At 43.4% G+C, this 27,165-nt stretch overlaps 1 protein-coding gene across 1 annotated transcript; it reads left to right on the top strand.

Moving 5' to 3' along the window:
- The first annotated feature begins 3,009 nt into the window (after positions 1 to 3,009).
- PSKH2 (protein serine kinase H2) lies at positions 3,010 to 27,107 on the top strand. The gene is given in 12 exon segments (XM_010812271.2): positions 3,010 to 3,059; positions 8,663 to 8,697; positions 8,700 to 8,789; positions 8,792 to 9,015; positions 9,017 to 9,048; positions 9,050 to 9,211; positions 9,213 to 9,318; positions 17,313 to 17,361; positions 17,364 to 17,469; positions 17,471 to 17,611; positions 22,094 to 22,214; positions 26,967 to 27,107. Coding segments are annotated over 12 exon segments (1,257 nt in total).
- Positions 27,108 to 27,165: the final 58 nt, after the last annotated feature.

Here is a 27,165-nt window from a genome sequence, read left to right on the forward strand (position 1 = left end):
TGAGGATGAGGTTGGATTTTTTTCTTTAGAAACTGGAGGTTCAATGTATTTCATCCTCTTCAGAAAACACTGCTGGAGTAAACTTTAGCACCAGAACCAGATGTTAGTTAAACACCATCATCCTTCTTCAGCTGCTGTGAGTCTCACAGGAAGCCGTTCATAAGCACTAAATACATGAACATAAAAATAAAAGTTCATTTAAAATGAGCCTAATGTCTAAAACTTACTTCAACAGTTGTATTACTTCAATTAGGATAAAATACATAATTTAAATAGCTATAAATAGTTAATTAATGTGTAAACAGCATGTGATCCCCAACAACGTTTGCATGGTTTCGAAAACAATGGAGCAATTATGACAACAAAGACAAATACACACAGGGGATTTCGGGAGGATGCTACTCTACGCAACACAGGTTCTTTCCAAGGGGTTAGATTGCCTGGAAAATCCCACAGACGGAGGAGCCTGGTGGGCTCCAGTCCATGGGGTCACTAACAGTCGGGCACAACTGAGAGACTTCACTTTCACTTTTCACTTTCATGCATTGGAGAACAAAATGGCAACCCACTCCAGCATTCTTGCCTGGAGAATCCCAGGGACGGGAGAGCCTGGTGGGCTGCCGTCTATGGGGTCGCACAGAGTCGGACGCAACTGAAGCAACTTAGCAGCAGCAGCAGCAGATAGGCCACAAGAACACACTGATGATGTGTGCTTAACATTTTGATTTCAAAGCTTGGTGAAAACCCATAAAAGTTTTGACTACGTTAAGTCATTAAATTTTGTCTCCTGCCATGGAATTTATATTTTCAACAACACTTGCAGTTATTAACAATGGTTGGTGCTTTCCAAAAGAGACCTAATCAGTGGTTTCTAATTTACTGTTTTCATTTTTAAAGGCCTTAAAAGCCAGAGATTGGATTAGCCAATTTTCAAGCAAAGTTCAGGCTGAGCAGTAGGCTCTTGATGAAGCTCTCACCGCAGGGTACCAGCTCTATGGACTGACCGCCTCTGGGAGCTGCAGGAGGCTGTCCTCGTGGCCCAGGGCCCGGATTTAGGAGCACGCTTCCTGTGCCCTGGGCAGCTGCCCGCATCCTCAGCTCACAGCTCTGGGCTCCCGAGCAGCGAGCTGGCTCCTTGAGCAGCCTCTAAATGTCTTATTTCTCTCCATCAGCGCCCCTTTCTTTCCTTTCCCATTCCACGTCCTTCGGTCTTTTGCCTATTCTGCCAATTCATTCAAAAGCCTGAAACACAAAAGCACAGATTCTTTACTGGCTTACCGTCAACCTTCTCTCTTTGTCCCCCAGTATCTGGAGAATCCTGCAGGTTCTTTTTTGTGAAAAGTCTGTTTGTCTGGCGCTTAAGCTCCCTCTGCAGAATGGGCTCATTTTCTCTAAGCTACACCCAAGTCATATTTTAAAATTTCCTTCAAAATACAATTAGTTCTTTCGGGCAAATCCAGGAGTAATTGACCCATCACAGATGTTCCCTGTTAAAACAGACTAAACGCTGTCTGAGAGTGCTCAGTCCTGTCTGACTCTTGTGATCCCACGGACAGCAGCCTGCCAGGCTCCTCTGTCCATGGGTTTTCCAGGCAAAAATACTGGAGTGTGTTGCCATCTCCTTCTTCAGGACCGTCGCGACCCAGGGACTGAACCCACCTCTCCTGCTTGGCAGGCAGATTCTTTACCACTGAACCGCCTGGGAGGCCCCGGGTTATCTGAAATTATAAACGAAGTGACCACTAAGAGGGCACTAAACGGGGAGACCTGGCCTCCAGTTCTGGCTCCATAACCTGTGAGGGTGTCTGATCGTCACCGAATTTCACTTCCTGTGTGTCATTTATATAAACTTTATCAATATAAATCACGTAAAATCAATATATTGATATATAACCCAAACTTAAAATATCATTTATTAAAATACTTATTATGCATGCAAACACATAAAAACACTTATGAAGGTAAGAATGAAATAGACAAAACAGAAGATTATATATTATAGAATAATTAACAATTATAGCACAATTATATTATTAATATTCATATAACTATTAATATTCATATAACTATTAATATCTGAGACTCGTAGCTCAGTCAGGTAAAGAATCCATCTGCAATGCAGGAGACCCTGGTTCGATCCCTGGGTCAGGAAGATCTCCTGGAGAAGGAAATGGCAATCCACTGCAGTATTCTTGCCTGGGATATCCCATGGACACAGGAGCCTGGCTGGCTACAGTCCATGAAGTTGCAAGAGTCAGATGCGACTTAGCGACTAAACCACCACATAATTATTAATACAATTTCCCCCCACAGGTTTTATCCTGGTGTTTGCACAGTGTATTGCGCTTAGTTCTAGACACCCGGTTTTGCCCAGAGTTTTTGCGTCTCAGATGCATCACTGGGAGAGTGTAGCTCATGTCTCTCCTGGCTGGAGGAGCTGGCAGAGAGCCAGACGTGGACTAGCGTGCACAGCTAACGCAAAGGAGTACAGTGACGTTTCATACTTTAAATATTACAAGCTCTTAGAGCTTAAAAATAATGTATTTAAAGTTCACATTGTCATTCCAAATCATGACGAGACAAAGAACTGAGGAACATACACTCGCGTGACAGTATCAATTTAATACGAGTGAGCTCTGCTTTGGAGACAGGAAAAGTCCTTTAGAGGGAAGCTATACTTTATAGATATAACTTCGTATGTTCACGTCCCCATTTCACAGACCAGAAAACTGAGGCTCCTGCCTTCTCCTCCACTTTGCTTTTACCACCTCTAAATCTATTAGGGTAAGTGGTCAGTGTGGATCAAGGCAGTCTGACGTCGGCAAGGCCTTCTTCCCAGCAAGGACTCCTGGGCCGGGTGCTCCTTCCCACCTCCCTTGCGGTTCCGGTGATAAGTGGGTGGCTACCCCCTGTGGAGCGGGCCCCTGCTCCCTGCCTTGGCCCTGGGTTGCAGCAGAGGGTCAAGGCCAAGGCCACTCCGGAGGACCCTGACCCACGGCCACGCACAGGATGCAAGCTGCCTGCTTCTGCACCAAGTTCAAGCCCCGGGGCCTCACCAGGTAAAGTGCAGTGCAGCGCTGGGGGAGCGGGAGGGCTGGAGTGGAGCTGAGAAAGGTGACCGGCGACCCAAGGCCTTGCCATTCGCCTAGACTTGCCAGAGACCTAGTGAAGTCACTCAGTCATGTCCACCTCTCTGTGACCCCATGGACTATACAGTCTGTGGAATTCTCTAGGGTTAGGGTTAGGGTTAGGGTTAGGGTTAGAATACTGGGGTGGGTAGCCTTTCCCTTCTCCAGGGGGTCTTTCCAACCCAGGGATGGAACCAAGGTCTCCCACACTGCAGGTGGATTGTCTACCAGCTGAGCCACAAGAGAAGCCAGGAGCCCAAGGTCTTCTGATAAAAGGCCCCTGACCTCCCTAAAATCTCAGCCCAGCCCCTTGAGATGTAAATGTTCTACAACCTGGGAATGTCTTTCTCCAGGACTTGGGCCATCCTTTCTTTTGAAATACTATTATCAAGAAAAGAGCATTGAAACGTGTATATTATACGTGAAGTGGATCGCAGGTCCAGGTTCGATGCATGAGACAGAGCACTCAAAGCCGGCGCACTGGGAAGACCCAGAGGGATGGGACGGGGAAGGAGGTGGAGGGGGTTCAGGATGGGGGGCACATGTACACCCATGGCTGATTCATGTCTATGTGTGGCAAAAACCACCACAATATTGTAAAGTAATTAGCCTCTAATTAAAATAAGTAAATAAAAAGTAGATCCTGGAAACAAAAAAAAAAGAAAGAAAGAAAGATCCTGGCCTTATGAACCAGTCTCTACAGGAGTCCAGAATCTAACTCCCGGTTTCCCTCTCCCGTGGCCTCTGCGGTTGATAGTGTCCTACAAGCTCGCTCCAGCCTCACACTCTCCTGCCATGTATTTCCACAGCTGTTCTTTCCCAGTACAGTAATTTTGACCCCTATTGCAGTAATCTGGAATAAAACCTTCTTTGCTCTTTTAGCCAGTGTCTCTTTGAAAAGAGTAGGGAGGGCAGAGGATAGGGAAAGTTCTAGACTAAAAGGAAGGAGGAACCACAAGGAGGAAAGGGAGGGAATCCCTGATCTCAGAGTCCAGGGGCAGGAGGAAGGTCTCCCATCCACACAGCACCAGATAGGGGTGGGGTGCAGGGGGATTTGGTAGAGGGGGTGTTGTTGTTCAGTGGCACAGCCGTGTCTGACTCTTTGTGTCCCCATGGGCTGCAGCATGCCAGGCTTCCCTGTCCTTCACTGCCTCCTGGAGCTTGCTCAAACTCATGTCTGTTGAGTTGAGTCAGTGATGCCATCCAACCATCTCATCCTCTGTCATCCCCTTCTCCTCCTGCCTTCAGTCTTTCCTAGCATTGGGGTCTTTTCTAATGAGTCAGGTGGTCAAAGTATTGGAGCTTCACCTTCAGCATCAATGAATGAATAGTCCTTCTAATGAATATTCAGGACTGATTTCCTTTAGGATTGATTGGTTTGATCTCCTTACAGTCCAAGGGACTCTCAAGAGTCTTCTCCAACACCACAGTTCAAAAGCATCCATTGTTCAGCACTCAGCTTTCTTTATAGTCAAACTCTCACATCCATACATGACTACTGGAAAAACCATAGCTTTGACTAGATGGACCTTTGTTGGCAAAGTAATGTCTCTGCTTTTTAATATGCTGTCTAGGTTGGGCATAGCTTTTCTTCCAAGGAGCAAGCGTCTTTTAATTTCGTGGCTGCATCACCATCTGCAGTGGCAGCGAGGAGGACCATGCTTTGGATACACTGGGGCTGGGGTGTGTGAAGGATCCTTGAACAGCAAAGACATCAAACCAGTCAATCTTAATGGAAATCAGCTCTGAATACTTGTTTGAAGGACTGATTCTAAAGCTGAAGCTCCAGTATTTTGGTCATCTGATGTGAACAGCTGACTCATTGGAGAAGTCCCTGATGCTGGGAAAGATTGAGGGCATAAGAAGGGGGCATCAGAGGATGAGATGGCTGGATGGCATCACTGATGCAATGGACATGAACTTGGGCAAGATCCGGGAGATGGTGAGGGTCAGGGAGGCCTGGTGTGCTGCAGCCCATGGGGACACAAAGAGTCAGACATGACTGGGTCACTGAACAACAACAACATTAGAATGTTGTGAGGTCTATTAGGTAATATACGTAAATGATGGTGCACATCTTCATGTGATATTATTGTCTTCTTAAGGTGAAGGGAATCAGTCCTGAGTGTTCATTGGCAAGACTGATGTTGAAGCTGAAACTCCAATACTTTGGCCACCTAATGCAAAGAGCTGACTCATTGGAAAGGACCCTGATGCTGGGAAAGATTGAGGGCGGAAGGAGAAGGGGATGCCAGAGACAGAGGATGAGATGGCTGGATGGCATCATCGACTCAATGGGCATGAGTTTGAGTAAGCTCCGGGAGTTGGTGATGGATAGGGAGGCCTGGTGTGCTGCATTCCATGGGGTCACAAAGAGTTGGACTTGACTGAGCGACTGAACTGAACTGAAGGTAGACATAAGATCTAACTGATATGTAAGTAATGAGCAAGGAAGGCCAGCCAGTTGGTTGGCCTGAGAAGGAATTTGGTCAGAGTGCCCTGTGTTGGCCAAGCGGAAGACAGTCATCATGGAATCCTCTCCATTCTGCAGCATTTGGAGGAACACGGATGTGGACGGCCCAGCTGGAGTCTAGCCCGGGGGTTATTTGCTTGTTTCTTCACAGTGTTCTGACCAGATTCTATGCAGAGCCTTTTCCTGCTCTCCATGAGAAGTTCTGGCACAAAGATGACTTGATGATTAGTCCAGTATCCGCTAAGCTTAGAGAGGAACAAAGTTGGTGGATGCAGCTGAACTTGAATTAGAAGGGACGTGGGATCTTGTCAAGCCTGAAATGGTTGGGTGGCATCTCTGGTCATCTGTAGCCAGGAGGCTCTGGTATAGTCTTTATCTACCCTTGTAACTCAGCTCCTTACAGTATGAAAGTGTTGTAGAAGGTGAGGATCTCAATACTCGAAGGACTTTAGAGACTAAGTCAAGGCTCTTCTTTAACCAGCGAGGAGTTGAGCCCCAGAAGATTAAGTGACTTGTCCAAGTTGGTGGCAGAATTAGGTCTAGAAAACAATTGTCTTTCCTCTACCTTGTGAGCCTACAGGGAGAGATAGATGATAGAATTTAAGTCTGACTATATTCACTTTCTTCTTGGGAATTCATTACAATTGTTTCTGTCAAATAGGTATTATTGTCTTTTCCATTTTTTTTTAAATCATGTTCAGAAAATTCCCAGTTTGTGGCAGCTGAGGTCAAAGTAATAATTTGTTTCCTGTAATCTCTGAGATGATGACCCACAAAACTACCTTTGGGGCTGTTTTGTGGGAGGCTGGGGATGGAGGGTGGGAGTGGAGCAGATGGGCTGGCCTTGTAGATGGATTCTCCCACGCCTGATTCCATTCTCAATGTTTTCAAATTACAAGTAATAATTGGAAATAAGCATTCAGTGACTGGGTCTCTTCATTCAACATTTATTGCTGTCCCTTCTGTGCCAGGCGCTACACAAGATACAGCTACACGAGTCATAAAAATAGTCACCATCCATGGCCATCAGCAGCTCACGAGCAAGGCCACCATCCATGGCCATCAGCGGCTCACGAGCAAGGCCACCATCCATGGCCATCAGCGGCTCACAAGCAAGGCCACAGCTTCCAGCTTGTTATAGGACGTTTGTTTTCTAAAACCATTTATTTCCACAACTCTAAATTTTGGCTTAAAGCTTGCTGTTTCTTCCAATGCCAAATTGCTAGCATTTTTTTTTTTTTTTCTCAAATTGTTGGTATATAAAAGCCTGTAACAGTGTTGAGTAAAGCTTCTTTTATTTGAGTAAGAGTGTGGTTCCTCAGAAATGGTAATTTCTGATAGCTGATGATTAATCCCATGAGCAAATGAATTTTCCTGCAGTTTTGAGGGCAGAGTGATAAATTAGTATTTGCAAAATGCTTTCATCCACTTTAGAGGTAATGTGTTCATCTGCAAACCAACAGAATTTGAAATGCCTGTGATTATCTTCAAAATCACACTGGGAATGCATGCGAATAAAAATAACAGAGTTGGCAAGAGAAGAAGGGGCAGAATCCATTTAAGATTGCTAAATTGCTATCTGTTTTGATAAGGTAATTGGCCAGAAAATTAAATGCACTGTATAGAAGAAAGCTATTTCCTGTACGCTGGTACAGCCAGAGGCCATTTTTATTCATCAAGCACAGGAATACAAGGAATAAGTAAGTGGATCAAACCAAAAAGAAATTAGAGGAAGAATAAATTCAACAAAAAGAAATAAGATTATTTAAAGTACAGGTTGATATCTGCATTTGAATCTTTGGTATTGAGTATGTATCTAAAAAAATTATCTTTTCCCTGCACCCTCCTTGAGTACATTTCATTTGTTGAAATCCTTACTTGGGAGAAATTGTAATAAAGTGGGGAAAGCAGCGAATTATGATGCAGGTACAGACGCCTGGGTTCTAGTCCTCACTCCACAGCTTAACCAATCAGCTAGCCCGATCTTCAAATGGCCTTATTGCTAAAATGAGAGATTGGATGAAATCATTCTCTAGTATTCTCTCCAGCTGTAAAATCTTGATTCTAAGTCAAGCGCTTCCTCAACATTTCCTAAATAAAGACAGAAGATTAAATTCTGATAGGATTCTTAAATTTACATAGACATCAACAAAGATAACTCAAGGTGAAGAGCCCTAGCCTTTGAAATCCACTTGACTTCCTGGTCTTTCTGAGAGATGACTACTTTACACGTTACTGACACACAGATTCTGTTGGCTCCTTAAATATTGCAAGCGCAGGGGAGTCATCGGGAAAACGATGAGAGCTGCTGGCCGCAGGGTGGTCCTGATACCACCCCACCCATCTTCTGAAAGCTGCCCTTTCAATAGCACAGCTACATTGAATTTCTCAGTGGTCATCTGTGAAGGAGCATCTTTGGGCGAGAACTTGAGTGAAATACGAGACGTTGCTGGGACTGAGAGTTCGCAGTCAAGCAACCTGAGGAAGCCTACTGCTTGCACCCTGCCTCCTGATACCGTTTCCTCCCTCTTTGGAGAAGTTATAACTAGGACTAAGTTTCTTTTTTATTTTCTCCACCTGGTTTAGGTGGTTGCTGTTGCAGAATGATAAACATAAAGAGTTGTAGGGAGGAGAGAAAATGCTAGATGGAGGTCCCAAAATTCTTCAAGGAAAATTTGGAGCAATACATTTGAAGGAATTAGATTTAAGTTCCATCTATTGCAACTGTATAGCCTTGGGAAATCACTTAACTTTTTAATATCACCCAGCAGGAATTTTATTGGATACAATTTAAAAAAAGATCCTAGCACATAATAAATGCATAATTAATGGTAGTTATTGTTATTAAGATTGTTTGTCTTTCTACCAACTAATTACTTTTTATCCCTTGCCTCCATTTCAAAAGAGGATTTGGGGGGATTTTTAAAAATAATGAACACAAGTAAGGAAACTGGATGCGGGAATGTAAAGCTAGAAAAACTGACGTAAAATATCGAATTAAATCATTTTGAAAATCATCACTTGAGAGGATAGCAGATTTATTTGACTTTTCTTCCAACAGATATGATATCAAGACTTTTACTGGGACCGACAGTTTCAGGAGGTGGTCAGGGTGGAGCTGAAGACCACCAAGAAACCTTTTGCAATACAAGTGATGGAAACCAGAATGAGAGAAGGCAGAGACATGTGTAGTCTGAGCCGCCTGTCCTATGCGGGGTTAGCCACTGTTCCATCATCCAGCTCCTGGAGATCTTTGGGGCCCAAGATCGAGTTTACATGGTGGTGGGGTTGGGTCCAGAAAGGGAGTTCTTTGATCAACTCATCTCTCAGGGATCCTTTACAGAGCAAGATGCTGTCAGAATGCCCCACGCGGTTGCTGATGGTAAGAGGTATGTGCATACATTGAGAATAACTCAACAGGGACCTAAAGCCTGAAAAACTTACGCGATCACCCAGGAGTAGACTCAAACATTTTAATCACAGACTTTGATTTGGCACACTCTAGGAACAAAGGGGGTGACTGGACAGTGAGGATGCTCTGTGGGACCCCAGAGGACATAGCTCCCAAAGTTTTGCTGAGAAAATCCTATACCAGCACAGTTGACATGTGGACTAATTGAATATGTGTTACTTGGCAGATCCCTGTCTTTTGACGATGAAAGCCATGTGAGACTTTACAGGAAGATTCTGAAAGGCAAAGATAGTTATACAGGAGAGGTAAGAGCTCAGTTTCCTTCTATTGACTTGGTCTTGAATAGATTTTCTTTTTAAATAAATGAATAGGTTTTATTTGGGGTTGTACGGGGTCTTTGTTGCTGCATGCGGGCTTTCTCTGGTTGCCGTGCGCAGGCTTCTTACTGAGGTGGCTGCTCGTGTTGCAGAGCACAGGCTCTGGTGCGTGGGTTTCAGTGGCTGCAGCGTGCGGGCTCAGCCGTTGTGACTTGTGGGCTCCAGAGCTCGGGCTCAGTGGCTGTGCTGCGTAGGCTTCGCTACCCCGCGGCGTGCGGGATCTTCCTGAGGCAGGGTTTGAACCCGTGTCCCCTGCACTGGCGGGCAGTTGAACAGAGTTTCTCAATTTCAACACTATTGGTGTTTTCAGGGGGATGGTTCTTTACTGGAGCGGGTGGGGAGAGGTGTGGGGTATGGCTGTCCTGGGTGCAGTACGATGCTAAGCCTACCAAGCAGGTACCAGGAGACACACCACTAGCAGAGTCTGCTAGATACTGGCATCCAGTAGCTACACTAGAAACACACCTTCCCCAGAGTTGTGACAATTAAAATTGTCCTCAGACATTCTTAAATGGCCCCTATGGGGCAAAAATCACCCCTGATTGAGAGCCATGTCTCAAGGTAGCAGAGGCCCTCAATGACTGAGCTGTCTGTGGCTGGCACATGACGTTGACAATCAAGTAGGTAAGTGAGTTTGCCACGCCTTCAGTCTTCATGCAGAGCCTGAGCCCCTGTGAGGACGAATGTGTACCCAGAGGCTCACGGTGATGCTTGGGTGTTTGGGGAGACATTTTCTGCCTTGATTCTAGAGGATCCAGGCCCTCTGTGAGATGCAGTGTTTTCTCAAATATTTAACCTTATAGTTTGTGTAAAATAGTTATCCATTGTTTAAACTTGGAACTCCCAGTGCTTAGGAATGTGTTAACTTTTTGTTGTTTTGTTTAGGGAAGGAAGGTTGCCAATGCCCCCATGTGGGAAGCCTGACAAAACAGGAAATTTACTTCTTATTGAGCAAGTGACCAAATTTATTTGATGTTTAATGATGAAGGGGCTTTTTTTTTCCTCTTACGGAAAAGTATCGATAGCTCGATCATACATACTTAAAGTGTAACATCTATATGTATAACATCTTAAGCACAATTAAAAGTTAAACAGCAAATTGAAAAATAGTATTTTCTATCCTCTTGCAGATTTAATGTCTTATTGTACATGTATTTGTTTCTATACAAATTGGTAATTGAGAACTGAGATTTACACAGGGTGGTAGGAAAGGATGGGAAGAATTCACAGACAACATAAATCATGAGACGCTTTAAAAAACCGTCTAGCTTCACTAATGCCCAAAGAAATGCAAATGAAGACAGCCGTATCTTTTCTTTGTCTTTCAAATTGATAGAAAAATTTTAAAAATGCCCAATTTTACTCATTGCTGCTAAGAGTACTAAGAGATTAGCCCTCTTATTCACTGTTGGTAGGGGAAGAATTGTTACAGATTTCTTGAAAAGTAGTTTGAAAGATATATCTAGAACAGAGACTGCACATGAAATTAAAAGACACTTGCTCCTTAGAAGGAAAGCTATGACAAACCTAGACATTGTATTAAAAATCAGAGACATCATTTTGCTGACAAACGTCCATGTAGTCAAAGCTGTGGTTTTTCCAGTAGTCATGTATGATGTGAGAATTGGGCCATAAAGAAGGCTGAGCGCCAAAGAATTGCTGCTTTTGAACTGTGTTGTTGGAGAAGACTCTTGAGAGTCCCTTTAATTAATTTGCATATATTGAAGAATCCTTGCATTCTTGGGGTAAATTCTACTTGATTACGTTGCATGGTCCTTTAAATATGTTCTTGGATTTTGTTTGCTAGTATCTTCTTGAGGATTTTTGTGTTTATGTTCATCAGTGATATTGGGCTGTAATTTTCATTTTTTGTGGCATCTTTATCTGGATTTGGCATCAGGGTGATGGTTGCCTCATAGAAAAAATTTGAGAGTGTTCTTCTTTCTGCAATTTTTGGAAGATTTTGAGCATGGTAGGTACTATCTCTTCTCCAAATGTTTGATAGAATTCACCCGTGAAGACATCTGGTCCTGGACTTTTTTGCTGGAACATTTTAAATGACAGTTTCAATTTCAGTGCTTGTGATCTATCTGTTTATATTTTCTAATTCTTTCTGGTTCAGTCTTAGAAGACTGTACCTTTCCAAGAATTTGTCCGTTTCTTTCAGGTTGTCAGCTTTATTGGCATGTAGTTGCTATAGTAGTTGCTGATGGTCCTTCGTATTTCCATGGTGTCGGTTATGATTTCTCCTTTCTCATTTCTAATTTTATTGAGTTCTCTCCCTTTCTTCTTGAAGAGTCTGGCTAAAGTTTATCAATTTTGTTTATCATCTCAAAAAACTAACTTTTACCGATCTTTGATATTGCTTTCTTCATTTCCATTTCATTTATTTCTGCTCTGACCTTTATGATTTCATTCTTTCTACTGACTTTGGGTTTTCTTTGTTCTTCTTTCTCTAGTTGCTTTAGATGTAAGTTTGGATTGTTTACTTGAGATTTTTCTTGTTTCTTGAGGTGAGATTGAATTGATCTAAACTTCCCTCTTAGAACTGCTTTTGCATCCCATAGGTTTTGGGTCATCATGTTTTCATTGGTATTTGTTTCTAGATATTTCTGTTTCTTTAGTTCTTTAATTTCTGCAGGGATCACCTGGTTATTTAGCTACACACTGTCTAGTTTCCATGTATTTGTGTTTTTTTTAAAGATTGCTTTACTGTAATTGATTTCTAATTTCATAGCATTGTGGTCAGAAAAGATGCTTGATACAACTTCAATTTTCTTAAATTTTCCAAGGTTTGATTTGTGACCCAAAATGTGGTCTATCCTGAAGAACTGAGACGAAAGTTTATTCTGTTGCTTGTGGGTGGAATGTCCTATAAATATCAATCAAATCTATCCGGTCTATTATGTTATTTAAAGATTGTGTCTCCTTGTTTATTTTCTGTCTAGATGACCCTTCAGTTGGCGTCAGTCTGCTATCAGAGTCCAATACTACTGTTGTGTTACTGCCAATTTCTTCTTTTACGGTTGTTAGCATTTGCTTTATGTATTCAGGGGTTCCTATGTTGGGTGCATAAATGTGTATAATTGTTATATCTTCTTGGATTGATCCTTTTTCAAAAATAATTTAATTTTTACATTTATTTTTTGGCTGTGCTGAGTCTCTGCTGCTGCACAGGCTTTTCTCTACTTGCAGCACATGGGCTCCTCACTTCAGCGGCTTCTCTTGTTGCAGAGTACAGGCTTCAGGGCGCTTGGGTTTCAGGACCCACAGTGCATGAGCTCAGTAGCTGCAGCTCCCGGGCTCTAGAGCGCAGGCTCAGCGGTTGTGACCTACAGGCCTAGTTGCTCCATGGCACGTGGGCTCTTCCCAGATTCGGAATCTGTATCTCCTGCACAGGCAGGCAGATCCTTTACCACTGAGCCATCAGGGAAGCCTTGCCCCACCCTTTTAGCTTCAGTGCTTTCTATATAAGTGAAGAGCTGAAAGCATCCTTCCTCTAATGTCAAGAGCCTCTTCAGTTCAGTCCAGTCGCTCAGTCGTGTCTGACTCTTTGCGACCCCATGGACTGCAGCACGCCAGGCCACCCTGCCTTCACTGGCTCCCGGAGTTTGCTGAAACTCCCGTCTATTGAGTCGGTGATGCCATCCAGTCATCTCATCCTCTGTCGCCCCCTTCTTCTCCTGCCCTCAATCTTTCCCAGGAATCTTTCCCATTGCTCTCAATTTCTTTTATTTCTCCAAAGCTAATAGTGCGATTTCTAATACTGAGTTTCAGTTTTCTGCCTTCTTTGTTGTTGTTTTGTACAGTTTAGCTAGTTTCTATTACAGAGGACAGAGAAATAGGCACAGATGAGGAAAGGGACAAGAAAGGAGGAAAAGGCCCACACTGTTCATGAATATTACAATGTGCTTGTAACTAACTGGATGCCTTGGATGAAAGCAAAGGGCTGTCTTTGTCTTCACATGGTTCGTTGCCTCTTCACACAGGATGGTGTTTTTATTTTTAGTTTTGATGGCATATATTTGTCACAGTAATAGTAAGTGGAATAGGTCTGAGAACTTTTGGACGATTTTCATCTTCTAGTCCTCTAAATGTTGTTGGTGAAATGTATCTATAAAAGAGTCACATGGTGATTCAATAGTAACCAGAACAAGAGCAACAGCAATCTAGGTAATATTTTGTACTTCAAAAATCATTTTTCACATACTTTGTTACTTTGGTCCTAACAGAAAATCTTTTCTTTGATTTATATTATATATTTTCTTTTTCGATGTTTCTTATGCATTTGCCTGCGTCGGGTCTCAGTCGTGGCACGCGAGATCTTCCCTGCATCACGTGAGATCTTTCTCTGCAATGCACAGACTCTCTCGTGGGGGCACACGGGCTCCAGAGCTCTCAGGCTCAGTAGTTGTGGTGTGTGGGCTTAGTTGCTCTGTGGCAGGTGGGATCTTAGTTCCCAGACCAGGGATCGAACCTGCATCTCCTGCATTGCAAGGTGGATTCTTAACCACTGGACCCCCAGGTTGCTGCTGCTGCTGCTAAGTCACTTCAGTCGTGTCCGACTCTGTGCGACCTCATAGACGGCTCCCCCGTCCCTGGGATTCTCCAGGCAAGAACACTGGAGTGGGTTGCCATTTCCTTCTCCAATGCAGGAAAGTGAAAAGTGAAAATGAAGTCGCTCAGTCGTGTCCGACTCTTCGCAACCCCACGGACTACAGCCTACCAAGCTCCTCCATCCATGGGATTTCCTAGGCAAGAATACTGGAGTGGGGTGCCTCCCCTCAAGGCAATCTTATGAAAGAGAGTTAGTGATCCCCACTTTTCTGGCGCAGAAACTGAGACCTTGCAGTTCAGAGTTGAGTGTAGCCGCTCAGCCTCTCTCATCCAGACCCACTGACCTCAGTCCCCAGCTCTCTCCGTGTTATAGCGGGTTGCCAGGCCAGTTGATGGCACTGTCTTCCTGAGGCTGAGGAGAAACGCCAGATGGGAATTTTCAGTCCGAAGAGTGGACATGGCCAACTCTAGGAAGAGAAATGATGCAGTCAGCCTCAGTGGCCGTCACGTGGGTGTGAAAGCTGCTCATGGGGCTGAATGACCTCACCAGGTGACAGCGGTCCAGAGGAGGAATCTTATTAAACCTGTGATCCCATGAACTGATCATTTTGTGTCACATTATACTATTCAAGAAGTTTGAGCATGCATGCTGTTTTTATGCATTTCTAGAATATATACATGTATGTATATTAATCTGTTTTGTTCTTTATGAAACATAGGCAAAAATAAAATTTAGATTAAGAAGATAAAAATATAGTAGACATTCTGACATTTTTTTAGTTTTACTTGTTGTTTTCTAATATGCAACATGAAATCGTCTTCTATATACTCTCCAGCTGTTCGTTATGGCTCAGGGATTCTGTAATTTGTAACCTGTGTTTGAATAATGAGGTTTGTCTGAAGAATTTTTGTCCAGGACACCAGTTACCTTATTTTCTGCATTTTCAATGTATATTCATTTGGTCATCTTAATGAGCTCTCCATAAGTCTCATTGCACATATTTTGTATTCTTTCCAGTTTTCAGTGGCATGTCTTATTATAATGTTCCACTGAAGACAAATGGTTTAACTTTAAGTAGCCTTGAACCCAGATAAATATGTATGGATCCAGGACCAAATAAATATCTAGTCAGAATCGGAGGACGTGGCATCATGAGTCAGCCACCGACACGCTTGGTCTAGACTTGCAAGGTTTGTGTTTGATTTTCCCTGTGTTTGAGTATTTGGCAAACACATTCATTTATTTTGAGAATTTTATTTTGGGGAAAAATATTTCTCATAGGTCATCTATCTAAATAAACTGAGAGGGGAAAAAAGAAAAATAATTCCTTTACTGGTTTCTTTGATCCAAATCTTCAGAATGCTAAGAGATTGGAGGATGTAATGTTTATGTATGGAATTTGATTTTTTTTCCCCCACAAGAACAAAGACAATAGTTTGTAGGGATTCCCTTATTTATCTTGAGATTTAAAATTTAAAAAAAATACACACCAACTAGAAATTGTTGTTTGAGGTATAGCAAATATACGGGCAGTTTTCTCAATCTCTCTGCTTTGTAGATGAGGAGGGATACAAAATCACAGTGTTTTTTTTTTTTTCCTAGATACATGCTCATTGGTAGGTAACACAGAAAAGGAGTTTGAGAAAAAACAACTGCCCTTTTGTCCCTGTTCTCAGAAAAGTCACTGTGGTTTTCTGCCATTGCACTGAAGTGCAAAAGCTGTAGACTTTGCCAGAATATGTCCCTGAAACCTCAAATAGCTGAATGCACATGTCATATCTCTGCTACAGGCGGAATTGCACTTGTAGGCAGCCAAGTGGCGCAGAGAGGCCTTCTGTGCTCAGAGGAAATGCACCGTGGTGGGTTCTCCCCTGAAGCCCCCTTCTCTATCCATACTGGAGATGTAGGCGTAGTAAGTCCAGAGAAAGCGCTCTTCTTGTTGCTGTTGTTGCTTTGTTTTAATTTTTTAAATTTATTTTTTAATTGGAGGAGAATTGCTTGATAATGATGTGTTGGTTTCTGCCATGTAACAGTGCAAATCAGCCATAATTAGACATATATCACCTCCCCCATGCACTTTCCTCCACTTCCGCCACCCCCCGGGTCCTCAGAGAGCGCCAGGCTGGGCTCCCTGTGTTGCACAGCACTTCCCACCGGCTGTCCGTTCTCCGCATGGTTGTGTCTACGTGTCGATGCTGCTTTCTCCCTTTTTGAATTCTCCCACTCTCTCCCTCTCCCAGTGTCCACAAGTCCGTTCCTTACATCTTCATCTCCACTCCTTCCCTGCAAGTAAATAGTTTTATCAACACCATATTTCTAGATTCCATATGTATGCGTGTGTGTGTGCTTAGTTGCTTCAGTCGCGTCCAATTCTCTGCAACCCTAGGGACCATGGCCCGCCAGGCTCCTCTGTCCATAGGATTCTCCAGGCAAGAATACTGGAGTGGGTTGCCATTTCCTGTTCCACCATATATATGCATTAATGTACAATAATTTTCTTTTTCTGGCTTAACTTCACTCTGTGTAATAGGCTCTAGGTTCATCCACCTCACTGGAACGGACTCAAGTTCATTCTCTTTTCATGGCTGGGTAATATTTCACGGTATAGATGCACCATATCTTCTTTATCCATTCATCTGTAGACGGATATCTAGGTAGCTTCCATGTCCTGGCTATGGTAAACAGTGCTGCCGTAAACACTGGGGAGCGTGTGTCTTTTAGAATTGTGGCTGTCTCAGGGTACATACCTAGCAGTGGGATAGCTGGATCATATGGTAGATTTATTCCTAGTTTTTAAAGGAATCTCCTTTCTGCTCTCCACATTGGCTCTATCAGTTTTCATTCCCAACAACAATTTCAGAGGGCTCCCTTTTCTCCACACAGTGAGCTTTCAAAATTCGATGATGTTCATTCCACTTTCCACTCTAACTCATTCTTGGAGTCACAGGGACTCTGTGACATGACCACAATGGGATAAATGCTCACCTAACATTTGCTGGTGGAGTTCACCAGCGACGGCTGCTTCACCTTGTCCTGCTCGTGTGAAAGGGTGTGGGAGCTTTCACTGCTGATGGCAGCACACTGGACAGGTTGGAAAAGAACTCTCATTCGTTAGAGAGTTGAAAGAGAATTGCTATGTTTATCTTTCACTAAAAAGAGTGTGTTTTTTTCCTTTTTCAAAAGTGGAGTTTTAGGCTCACTATATATTTGATGACATGATCTTTGAGTGGCTTATTTGAAGAAGTCATTTGGATTTGATAAGCTGTGATCTTTATAGTTAAGAATGTAATTCTATATATGTGTTTGTGTATATGTGTTTGTTTTATTATTTTATTCTATTTTAATTGCTTACTTTTCTTCTCAGCCTTGGCCAGCTTTTTTACACTGGGTGAAGAACTTTATACGCAAGCTAGTGATTTGGGGGGTAATCATCACTTGTCAGCTAGGCAGGCCTGGAACCGTTCCTGGGTCATCACCATGGCTGTAGGGTCTTCCATGAAGACTCTTCAAGGGTCATTTCCTGGAATCTCATCAGAGTGCATCTCCCCATCCACAGAGTCCTGGATCTGCACAGTCTTCGAAGGCATATTCTTATCATAAATCAAGGCATATGTGGAGCAAGAGAAGCTTAAGGGCAGAAGAATCACCGCTATCTGTGCTTTAGTGAGTAGATGCCCTTTAACTCACTTTATCCATTTTAAGCCAGATACATTGACTTCATAAGTAGCATTAGATCAATAGGGATCATTTCATCATGGTTAAGGTACCTAAAGTTCCAGAGATCTGAGGGCATGTGGTTATTATTGGATAATGGTGACCTTCATTTTTAACATTTTTATCTGCAATTGTTCCATATAAAAATATATAATTCTCCAAAATATACTACTGTAAAAGACGACTCATACCTTCATATAATAGGAAATAGTAGATAAATCTGTTAATAATGATGGATTAAATAAAATATGAGATTATAGGCAAAAGGGATAAATACGTGAAGGGATGCTGAATCAGAGATGCAGCAGGCATGGTTAGATATGGGGAATAAATGCACTTGTTCTGAAATTATTGCTTTATAGTTAAGACCAGTATATGGGTAACACTCAGGATAGTCACAAGTGTCTGTCAATTTCATATTTAGCCTGCAACTATTCATTGAAGTTGTTAATTATGGGGAATATAAGGAAACTTAGCAGGCAATAGAATAAAAATAAATAGTGATAATACTTCGAACTAAAAAGCTTCTGCACAGCAAACTACAAAACAAAGCACAGCCCACAAGATAGGAGAGAGTATTTTCAAACCATATATCTGATAAAAGGTCCATCTCCAATATAAAAGAGACTTCTATAGGTCAATATTAAAAAACAAACAAAATAAAAAAACTAGCACAGTTTTAAAAATGGGTTAAGGACTTGAATAGACATCTCTCTACAGATGGCTATTAAGTACATAAAAAGGAGCTCAACATCACTGATCATCAGTGAAATGAAAATCAAAACCACAACATCACCTCACATCTGTTACTAACGAAGCAAAAGACAAGTGTTTGTGAGGGTGTGGAGAAAAGGGAATTCTTGTACAGTGGTGGTGGAAACGTGCATTGGTGCAGCTACCGTGGCAAGCAGGGTGCTGGCTTTTGGGTTAGAAGAGGTAGGGCTGGCTGGAAGATGGGTTGAGTCCCAGAGAAGAACAACAGAAGGGAGCGTGGAATCCAGGGAAGTGGTCTGGGTCAGTGGGGACCAGACCAGAAGGATCGGGCACCCAGATAGAGGGGGACAGTAAGGGCTCAGTGCCCAGGAGAGGGGAGAAGGCAATGGCACCCCACTCCAGTACTCTTGCCTGGAAAATTCCATGGACGGAGGAGCCTGGTGGGCTGCAGTCCATGAGGTCGCTAAGAGTCGGACATGACTGAGCGACTTCACTTTCACTTTTCCCTTTCATGCATTGGAGAAGGAAATGGCAACCCACTCCAGTGTTCTTGCCTGGAGAATCCCAGGGACGGAGGAGCCCGGTGGGAGGCTGTCTATGGGGTCGCACAGAGTCGGACACGACTGAAGTGACTTAGCAGCAGCAGCAGCAGCAGCCCAGGAGAGGAGCTTGACACCAGGCCCGCGGTTCCCCAGGGGCAGAGCGTTTGTTTCCACGGTGACTGGGGACGACTGATGAGAGAACCCACAGAATAGAAGGGCCCGGAGGGATCGTGGCTTGTGTGATTCATGTCTCCTACATTTTCGAATTCTGAAGAGCAGGCACCAGACCTTATTTGCTTTGGAAACCCCAGAGCCTGGTAGTCTGCATTTACCAGGCATGCGCTGTTTGAAAGTGAAGCTGGACTGGTCTCCCCCTGCCCTTGTCCCAAGGGTTTCCCTGCTGAAAAAACAAGTCCCCACTGACCTAAATCTCTTAATCATCTGTAGACACTGGGTGGATGTGACAGGAAGGGCTCGAGCTGTCTAGCAGGGTGGATACCGGGGGTTTTCACAAGCAGAAGAAACACCCTGCTCTCTCCTGCTGGCTACTCGTGGACCTCACTCACTGTCCCTGACCTGATAAAGGATTTTGAATGGAGGGCTGTGATTTGGGTAAGTCCCCTTCTTTCCAGCTTCTGTAAAGTTCCTACAAATCAACTTACTTTGTTTTTGATTGTCTCCCTGAAACAGTCCATGGGGTGCCAAAGAGGTGGACACGACTGAGAGACTGACACTTTCACTGAGAAATTCACGGTTCTTTCACAGGCTGGCTTCCTTGTTCCGTTGGTTTGTGTGAGCAGGAGCTTGTAGGTCGTATTCTAATGTCCATCTCCTCTCTCCACCATGGAGAAACAGACTGATGAGCCAATCCACCAAAACCCCGGCAGTATCATCTTCCGAAATGCTAGCTTTGAAAAATAGATGTGTATTTATTCATTTATGGCAGCGCCGGGCCTTCACTGAGGCACTGGGGCCAGCTTAGCTGTCTCATGGCATATGGGGTCTTCCCGGACCAGGGATCGAACCCACGTCCCTGGCATGCCAGGCATGTTATTAATACCATGGAACCACCAGGGAAGCCCTGAATAAAACGACTTCGACAGGTTTACAAATCACGGAACTTTGTTGTGAGCTCCTGAGAGAAAACTACAAATTAGCTGTTTTTCATATGTTTTAACCCTCTCCTGCCATCCTCTGGTGAAATAAGGTATTGTCAACCAGTTTCTAAACAGTTGAATCTTTACTTGAACGTGGTTAACATGAATTGAGTGAAAAGAATACAACTCATTTTATAAAAGATACGTTGTCTCATATTTCCTTTTACATTTCTTCTTTTATTACTTTTATGAAATCGTTTATATTTTTCTAATAGAGAAAAAAGATTTATCCTGAATAATGATATCAATTTCCTCCTTCATCATTGTCTAATATCCATTTAGATTGTCTTGTATTATTATTTGTCCTGAGTTTTTTATCTAAATATTTTCTCTCTTACCCTTTCTCCCTGTCTCCTGGTGGTTATGTGACTGTTTACTATTATCTTTGCTTGCATATTTTAAAAAGGGTTGTCAAAAAAGATTTACTTTGCATGATATAAGGTTGATAACTATATTTCAAGGAGTTTAATATTTGATTGATATAATCTGGATAATAGAAATCATGCACATGTGAGCTATATTTTTTCATTCTATTGCATATCATAGCATTATTTATTAAAATACATCATGTAACAATGTAATGGTGAATAGCCTTTAAGTGCACAAGCTTCTGGAAAGTTAAAACACTTAAGCTACAGTGAAAACATCTTCAACTGGATATGTGGAATAATTACTGATTTGTGTTTGAAATTTTTTTTTATTGAAGTGAAGAAGTTTCACTTTCAAAAAAGCACTTTAACCAAGAGTTAAATTCATAGAGAAAGGCTCTGAAACCTGAAACATGGATTGATCTGAATCTGGAGATGACGCATCAATTCCCCAGGGCTCCACAAACTGAGAGGCTCAAAGCAACAGAAATGTGCTCTGGAGACCAGAGTCCAAAGTCCGGGTCCCGCGGGTTTGATTCCTCGTGGAGGTTCTCGGGGGAATCGGCTCCGCGCCGCTTTCCTGGCTTCCGGTGGCCTGGGGCCGCCCTCCGGCTTCTGCCTCCCTCCTCACACGGCTTCTCTCTCTGTGTGTGTCTCTCTCTCTCTGTCTTTTATAAGGACACGCATCACCAGATTTACCGCCTTAATTTAGGATGATCTCATCTCTGGATCTTTACCTTGATTATATTTTAAAAGACTCTTAATCCAAACAAGATCATGTTCTGAAGTTCTGCTTGGCCTCGTGTTTTAGGGTCACCATTCAACCCACTACAGATGGAAATCAGCACCTGTGTCTGTGGCCCTGAGGTCACATGTGGGGTCCTCCGTTAGATCTGCCTTCCTAAAGCATCTTCCTCTTTCTGTTGCCAGTGGCCCTGGCCTTGGGGCCCCACTTCCAGTCTTTCAGGAAATGGTGCTCTGAGTATTATTAACTAGTGGGTTTGTTTGAAGCAATGTTCTATGGAATTGTCCCAATTCTATAAAATTGCATAATTCCATTCTATTTCCTAGTGTATCAATTCAGGGAAAGGGAACAGTTAAATGTAAAATTATAACATAAAATTTATAAGTAAAAATATTAAAAACCATAGATTGTAGAAGGTGATTTGCTAAAGATAAACTTCAAATTTGACTCTCAGCTTTCTAGGAGTCAGTTCAAAGAAGAAAACAGGTACATGCTTCACAGTGCCTGTAAAATTAAAGCAAATTAATTTTAATTAGTTGCTTGGAAAGAGCACATTCATTCCTGACTCTGGGACTCAAAAGAAAATTTCTTGTGGGATCTCCGCAGAGGATGCGCCGTGTAATTAGCAAGTGCAATACGATTGGCAGCATCTTTAGAGTAAACGCAGTGAGAAGTTTCAACAAGTTTCTTGTTCATGATGGCCCTTAATATAAACCAGTGGGTGATTTGGTGAAGATAGTTCCTGGGAGCTCCAAAGCTCCAGGTACCGAGCTCAAATGTTTGTCTGGGTTGCTGGAGAGAGGGATTGTGAGACAATCAAAAGGAAGGGATATCTCACATGCCTTCCAAGTGATACTGCAAATATATTGCTTCTCAGCGTGATTTTGGCTTGTGCTGTACGGCAGTGACAGCAGGCTGCTACAGAGCCTGGAGGACGGCGTCCTGCAGGGTCAGCTGTGTGTGCTCTGGCCGGCCGTCAGAGGGGCAGGCCGACAGCCAGTCTGGCACCTGCCCCAGGGAAGGAGGGTGAGGGCACCGCCTTGGGGGCCGCACAATTTCCTCCAGGAGCCGGTGTCTGCTGCAGGGCCCGAAGGGGCTTCCCAGGCGGCTCAGTGGTAAAGCATCCGCCTGAAAATGCAAGAGACGCAGGAAGATCCCCTGGAGGAGGGCATGGCCACCCACTCCAGTACTCTGGCCTGGGGAATCCCATGGACAGAGGAGCCTGGTGGGCTACAGTCCATGGGGTCGCAAAGAGTCGGACTCCACTTAGCGACTGAGTACGCACCCAGTCCCCCAAGGAAAGGGCATCCAAAACCACCGAAGCTCCATAGCAAAACGATAGCGGTGATTTTATATTTGAAAACTCTTTAGATGTTTATGGCGAAATACTTACTGCAGATGTGAAAACATTTCAGCAAAGTTTCACAGAACCTTTACTATTAAATAATGTTTTTTTTCCTTGAACTTCTGAATATTCATTGGAAGGACTGATGCTGAAGCTGAAGCTCCAATACTTTGGCCACCTGATGTGAAGAACTGATTCATTGGAAAATATCCTGATGCTTGGGAAAGATTGAAGGCGGGAGAAAGGGCGACAGAGAATGAGATGGTTGGATGGCATCACCGACTCAATGGTCATGAGTTTGAGTAAACTCCTGGAGCTAGTGATGGACAGGGAAGCCTGGTGTGCTGTGATTCATGGGGTTGCAAAGAGTCGGACATGACTGAGTTAGTGAACTGAATTGAATTGAACTTCTAAAATAAATGAGCATAAAAAAACTATTTCTAGGGATTCCCCTGGTGGTCCAGTGGTTAAGAATCCGCCTTCCAAGGCAGGGGTCTCAGATTCGATCCCTGGTCAGGGAAGTAAGACCCCATATGCTATGGGGCAAGTAAGCCCACAAACAGGAACTCGAGAAACTCCAAAGAGCTACTGAGCCCTCGGACTGTAGAGCCTGTGAGCCTCAGTCAGGAGTCCAGGGGCTGCAACACAGACCCTCAGGGTCAAAACTTAAAATATATATCTCTATATATCTAAACAAATAAAACACATCATTAATTATGCCTTATGGCATTTATTCAAGAAATATTTAAGAAGTTATTTCTAGAGTAATAGTAAATTAACATACCATGTAGACAAATAACTTTATGCTAGTTAAAAGCTGGGAATCATCTGACCAAAACAACGACTTTGATTCTAAAAGATCACTAGCCCTTCTTTCCAATAGATACCAGACAGCAGTCTCATCTGTTTATCGAAATCATACCTAGCTAGTGGCAACATAACCTTTTATTCTGCATTTTTAAAAAGTGACAGCCTATGGCTTTATTTTATATAGGATTCCATACTAGGTATTAACACGTTTTCTTGATAAAATAAATGATCTAGCGACAGATAGAAGGTAAACTCCTCTCAGTGGCAAGGAAAAAAAATCTTTGTTTTAGCAAAAGAGCAAGCACATTTTTGTTTTGGCCACCTCATGCCATAGCAGGACCAGAGAAAAGCCAGTTTCACTTGCTTGCCATCACTGCAAAGGTTTGAGATGCGTGAGAGGGGTTGTCATTTTTAGGCTGGGTACTTGACCACATGCATCTTTGTGTGTGCATGCCAACTCTTTGTGACCCTATGGACTGTAGCCCGCCAGGCTCCTCTGTCCATGGGATTCTCCAGGCAAGAATACTGGAGTGGGTTGCCATGGCTCCTCCAGGGATCTTCTTGACCCAGGGATTGAAGCCTTGATTCTTATGTCTCCTGTGTTGGCAGGCGGGTTCTTTGCCACTAGCACCATCTAGGAAGCCCACGCCTCTGGTCCCCTTGAACGCCAGCACCTCCAGCATTTGAAAACTGGGCGAGAGCCTGGAGCAGGGGGCACTGCTCAGGGTCTGAGGGGCCGTCCAGGGAGTCGGCTTGCGGGGTTCTGTTGGATGGTTCTCCTGTGAATCCAGAGGCAGAATTCTGCTTGTTCTTCAGTTCAGTTCAGTTCAGTTGCTCAGTCTTGTCCGGCTCTTTGGGACCCCATGGACTGCAGCACGCCAGGCCTCCCTGTCCATCACCAACTCCCGGAGCTTGCTCAAACTCCTGTCCATTGAGTCGGTAATGCCATCCAACCATCCATTCTCTGCCGTCCCCTTCTTCTCCTGCCTTCACAGCCTCAGGGTCTTTTCTAAGGAGTCAGTTCTTTGCATCAGGTCCATCTGAAGTTAGATTCATGCCTCCGGCAGTGCTTCTGGTGCTAACTCGGTGTGGCAGCTCTGGCCGCGGTTTAGAGCAACTTCAGAAGAGCCCTGTGCCAGGGCTGGCTTTGGATTGAGAGTGATCAGTGCTGTGCAGTCCTAGGTGCTGTGCATTTGCAGGACTTCTGTGCTAAGGACATTTATGCCACAGTAAATGCCTCCTACTCAGTGTGGGTTAGGGACAAGCCGGATACTGACAAGGGGTGGGTGGTATGGGAGACAGCATTTTATGGCCTTTTAGGAAAGATCTGTGCTCAAAACAGAAACACAAAGCCTAAGGGAAGGGAGTCAAGGACAGGTCACTTCTCCGCACACACCCCGCTGTCCCTGAGGAAACCAAAGGACTCTCTTTCCCCAATCAGAGCGAGTCTGAAGCAAACCTGCGCTCTGCAGTGGGGAAGGCGCCCCAGGGTGAGTGATGAATCCCAGCTGGGGTTGAGGTTTTCATTAGTCTAGGCTCCTGCCAAGACAGGGGCCCTGGACTGGTACTTTTCCAATGGCTGGCTGGTCTCCACTGGGGTCCCCAACAAAGCAGGAGACTCCACCAGCTGGGGGAGGCGTGCTCACTACTGCCCGGAGGCAAAGCCGGGGAGGAAGCTGGCTCTATGGAGGTGTGACTGTGTGCAGAAGCCACTGTGATGTGCCCGTGAGCGGAAGTCTTCTGAGTGGACCCTGCTTGCCCCTAGTGGGAATTATTCTCCATGAAAGACCAGTATCATAGGAGCAACTGCTTTCTATGTCCAGATATGGGTGTTTCTGAAAATAGGCTTTCTTTAAAGTCTTAAATAAAGAAAAACAAACAAAAAACCAAAACTTTGTAGCTGCTGGATGGAAATGAAAAAAAGAGGCAAAAATTAGTCCAGAAGGATCCTCAAAATTCCTATTTAGTCAAACCTTCAAGAAGGAAAAAAACCTTATGAACAAAACTTTATCAGAAGCCTTTATGTAATTGATAGATTGAAATATGTTTCAGACCTTAGAAAATCAGCCTTTGATATATTACCTCTGTTGGAATGTACACATGTACATGAGAGAACTTTCACAACTGTGATAGCCAATCCAAACAAGTAGAGGAACACATTTCATTTAGAAGCAAGCATCTATTTACAATGTTGTAAAGCTTAGACAAGGTTTTCAACAATAATAAAGCATAATTGACTGTATGATCTTGTTAATACATATTTTAATAAAAGTAAAATTTAATTTTTTTAACCAATGACATTTTACTGTTAATAAATAAAACTTAAATTTCTTAAAAAATTTTATCTTTAGTATACCCTTTTGAAATCACTGCATTTTCCATAAAGTATCTATCAATAGCATATTGGTTGGCCAAAAGTTCCTTTGAGTTTTTCTGTAATATTACAAACTTTTGGGCCAACCCAATAGTATCTGCAAACAATTTTAAAGTATATAAAAACACAAATACATTTACTGATTAAAAACTAGATAAGAAAGTTTGGGGACCATTCATTTAAGCTATCAAATGAGTATTTCTAACTATTAGCACACTCAGATTTAACTTTTCAATATTATTGAATATTCTGAGTTCTGCTTTAAATTCAGGAATGCAACCTTACAGAGTCAAATTCAGAAGAAAGGCCAATAAAATCCACAAATAATTTTGCTATTCCTGACAAATTTTCCCCTGAAAGACTGAAAGTATATAATTGTGGACAATAGCCTAATCTAGAATTAATTCATCAAGAAGAAAAACGGGGGACTTCCCTGAACACAGGTTCGATCCCTGGTCCGGGAAGATCCCACGTGCTGTGGAGCAGCTACTGAGCCGTGGGCCCCAGAATAAGACAAGCCCCTGCAGAGACAAGCTCTCAAACAGCAAGGGAGACCCAGCACAGCCATCAGTAAATGAAAGAAGGACAATGAGAAATGGCATTTCTTTGCAATGTTCAAGTTAATAGTTTAGACTTAGGAAGAGAATTGCTTCTTTAAAAATGGGAAAGACCACCACTGGCCTCAGGATAACATGGTAGATATTATAACCAAAGAGGCCAGAGTTGAAGCTTAAGATTCACAACAATTGTTACATAGTTTTGAAGGCAGAATATCACCTTGTTGGTTAATTAACATCATTTTCTTCCAGCCTTCTCTCTCTATAAAACATTATTTAAAAACTTTTTCTTGAAAAAGCTGGGTCTTATGGTTTTTAGTTTTTGGGCCACTTGCATCCTATGCTCCATAGTGTCTGCAAGAATTTTCACTGCTACCAACAGTGCTGAAGGCTCCCTTTTCTCCTGTCTCCATCATTTTCTATTTGTAGACTTTTTGATAAGGACCATTTATTTTTACTTTCGAAATTCTGCACTACCATAGTAGCTTCCACACTGGAAGCTCTGCCTGTGGTTTCTTTTCTTTCAATTCGTCTTCTGCATCACACACACACACACACACACACACTCCGTATTTCTGAAACACAGATCTTAATTGTGGCATCAGGGTGCTAAAAATGCTTGAAAAAAGGCCTCCAATGAGCCACTGAACACGTCCAAGCTCCAAGTAGAGTCTTCGTGCCATCTTTCGAAGATCAAAGCCACCTTCCGGCCCTGTTCCCTGATGGCTCTGACTGTGGTCACACGGCGCCTCCCCGTTCTGAAACCCCCTGCCGGCTGCAGTGCCCTGGGCGCGCTGCGCAGCCTCGGCGAGGGCCTCTTCCTCCCCACCTGACTCGGCGTGAGTCTGCACAGGTGCGCTGCCCTGTCTAACCCTGCTGCGGGACACGCAT

Source organism: Bos taurus, chromosome 14 (assembly GCF_002263795.3).
Source record: "Bos taurus isolate L1 Dominette 01449 registration number 42190680 breed Hereford chromosome 14, ARS-UCD2.0, whole genome shotgun sequence".
Lineage (NCBI taxonomy): Eukaryota > Metazoa > Chordata > Mammalia > Artiodactyla > Bovidae > Bos > Bos taurus.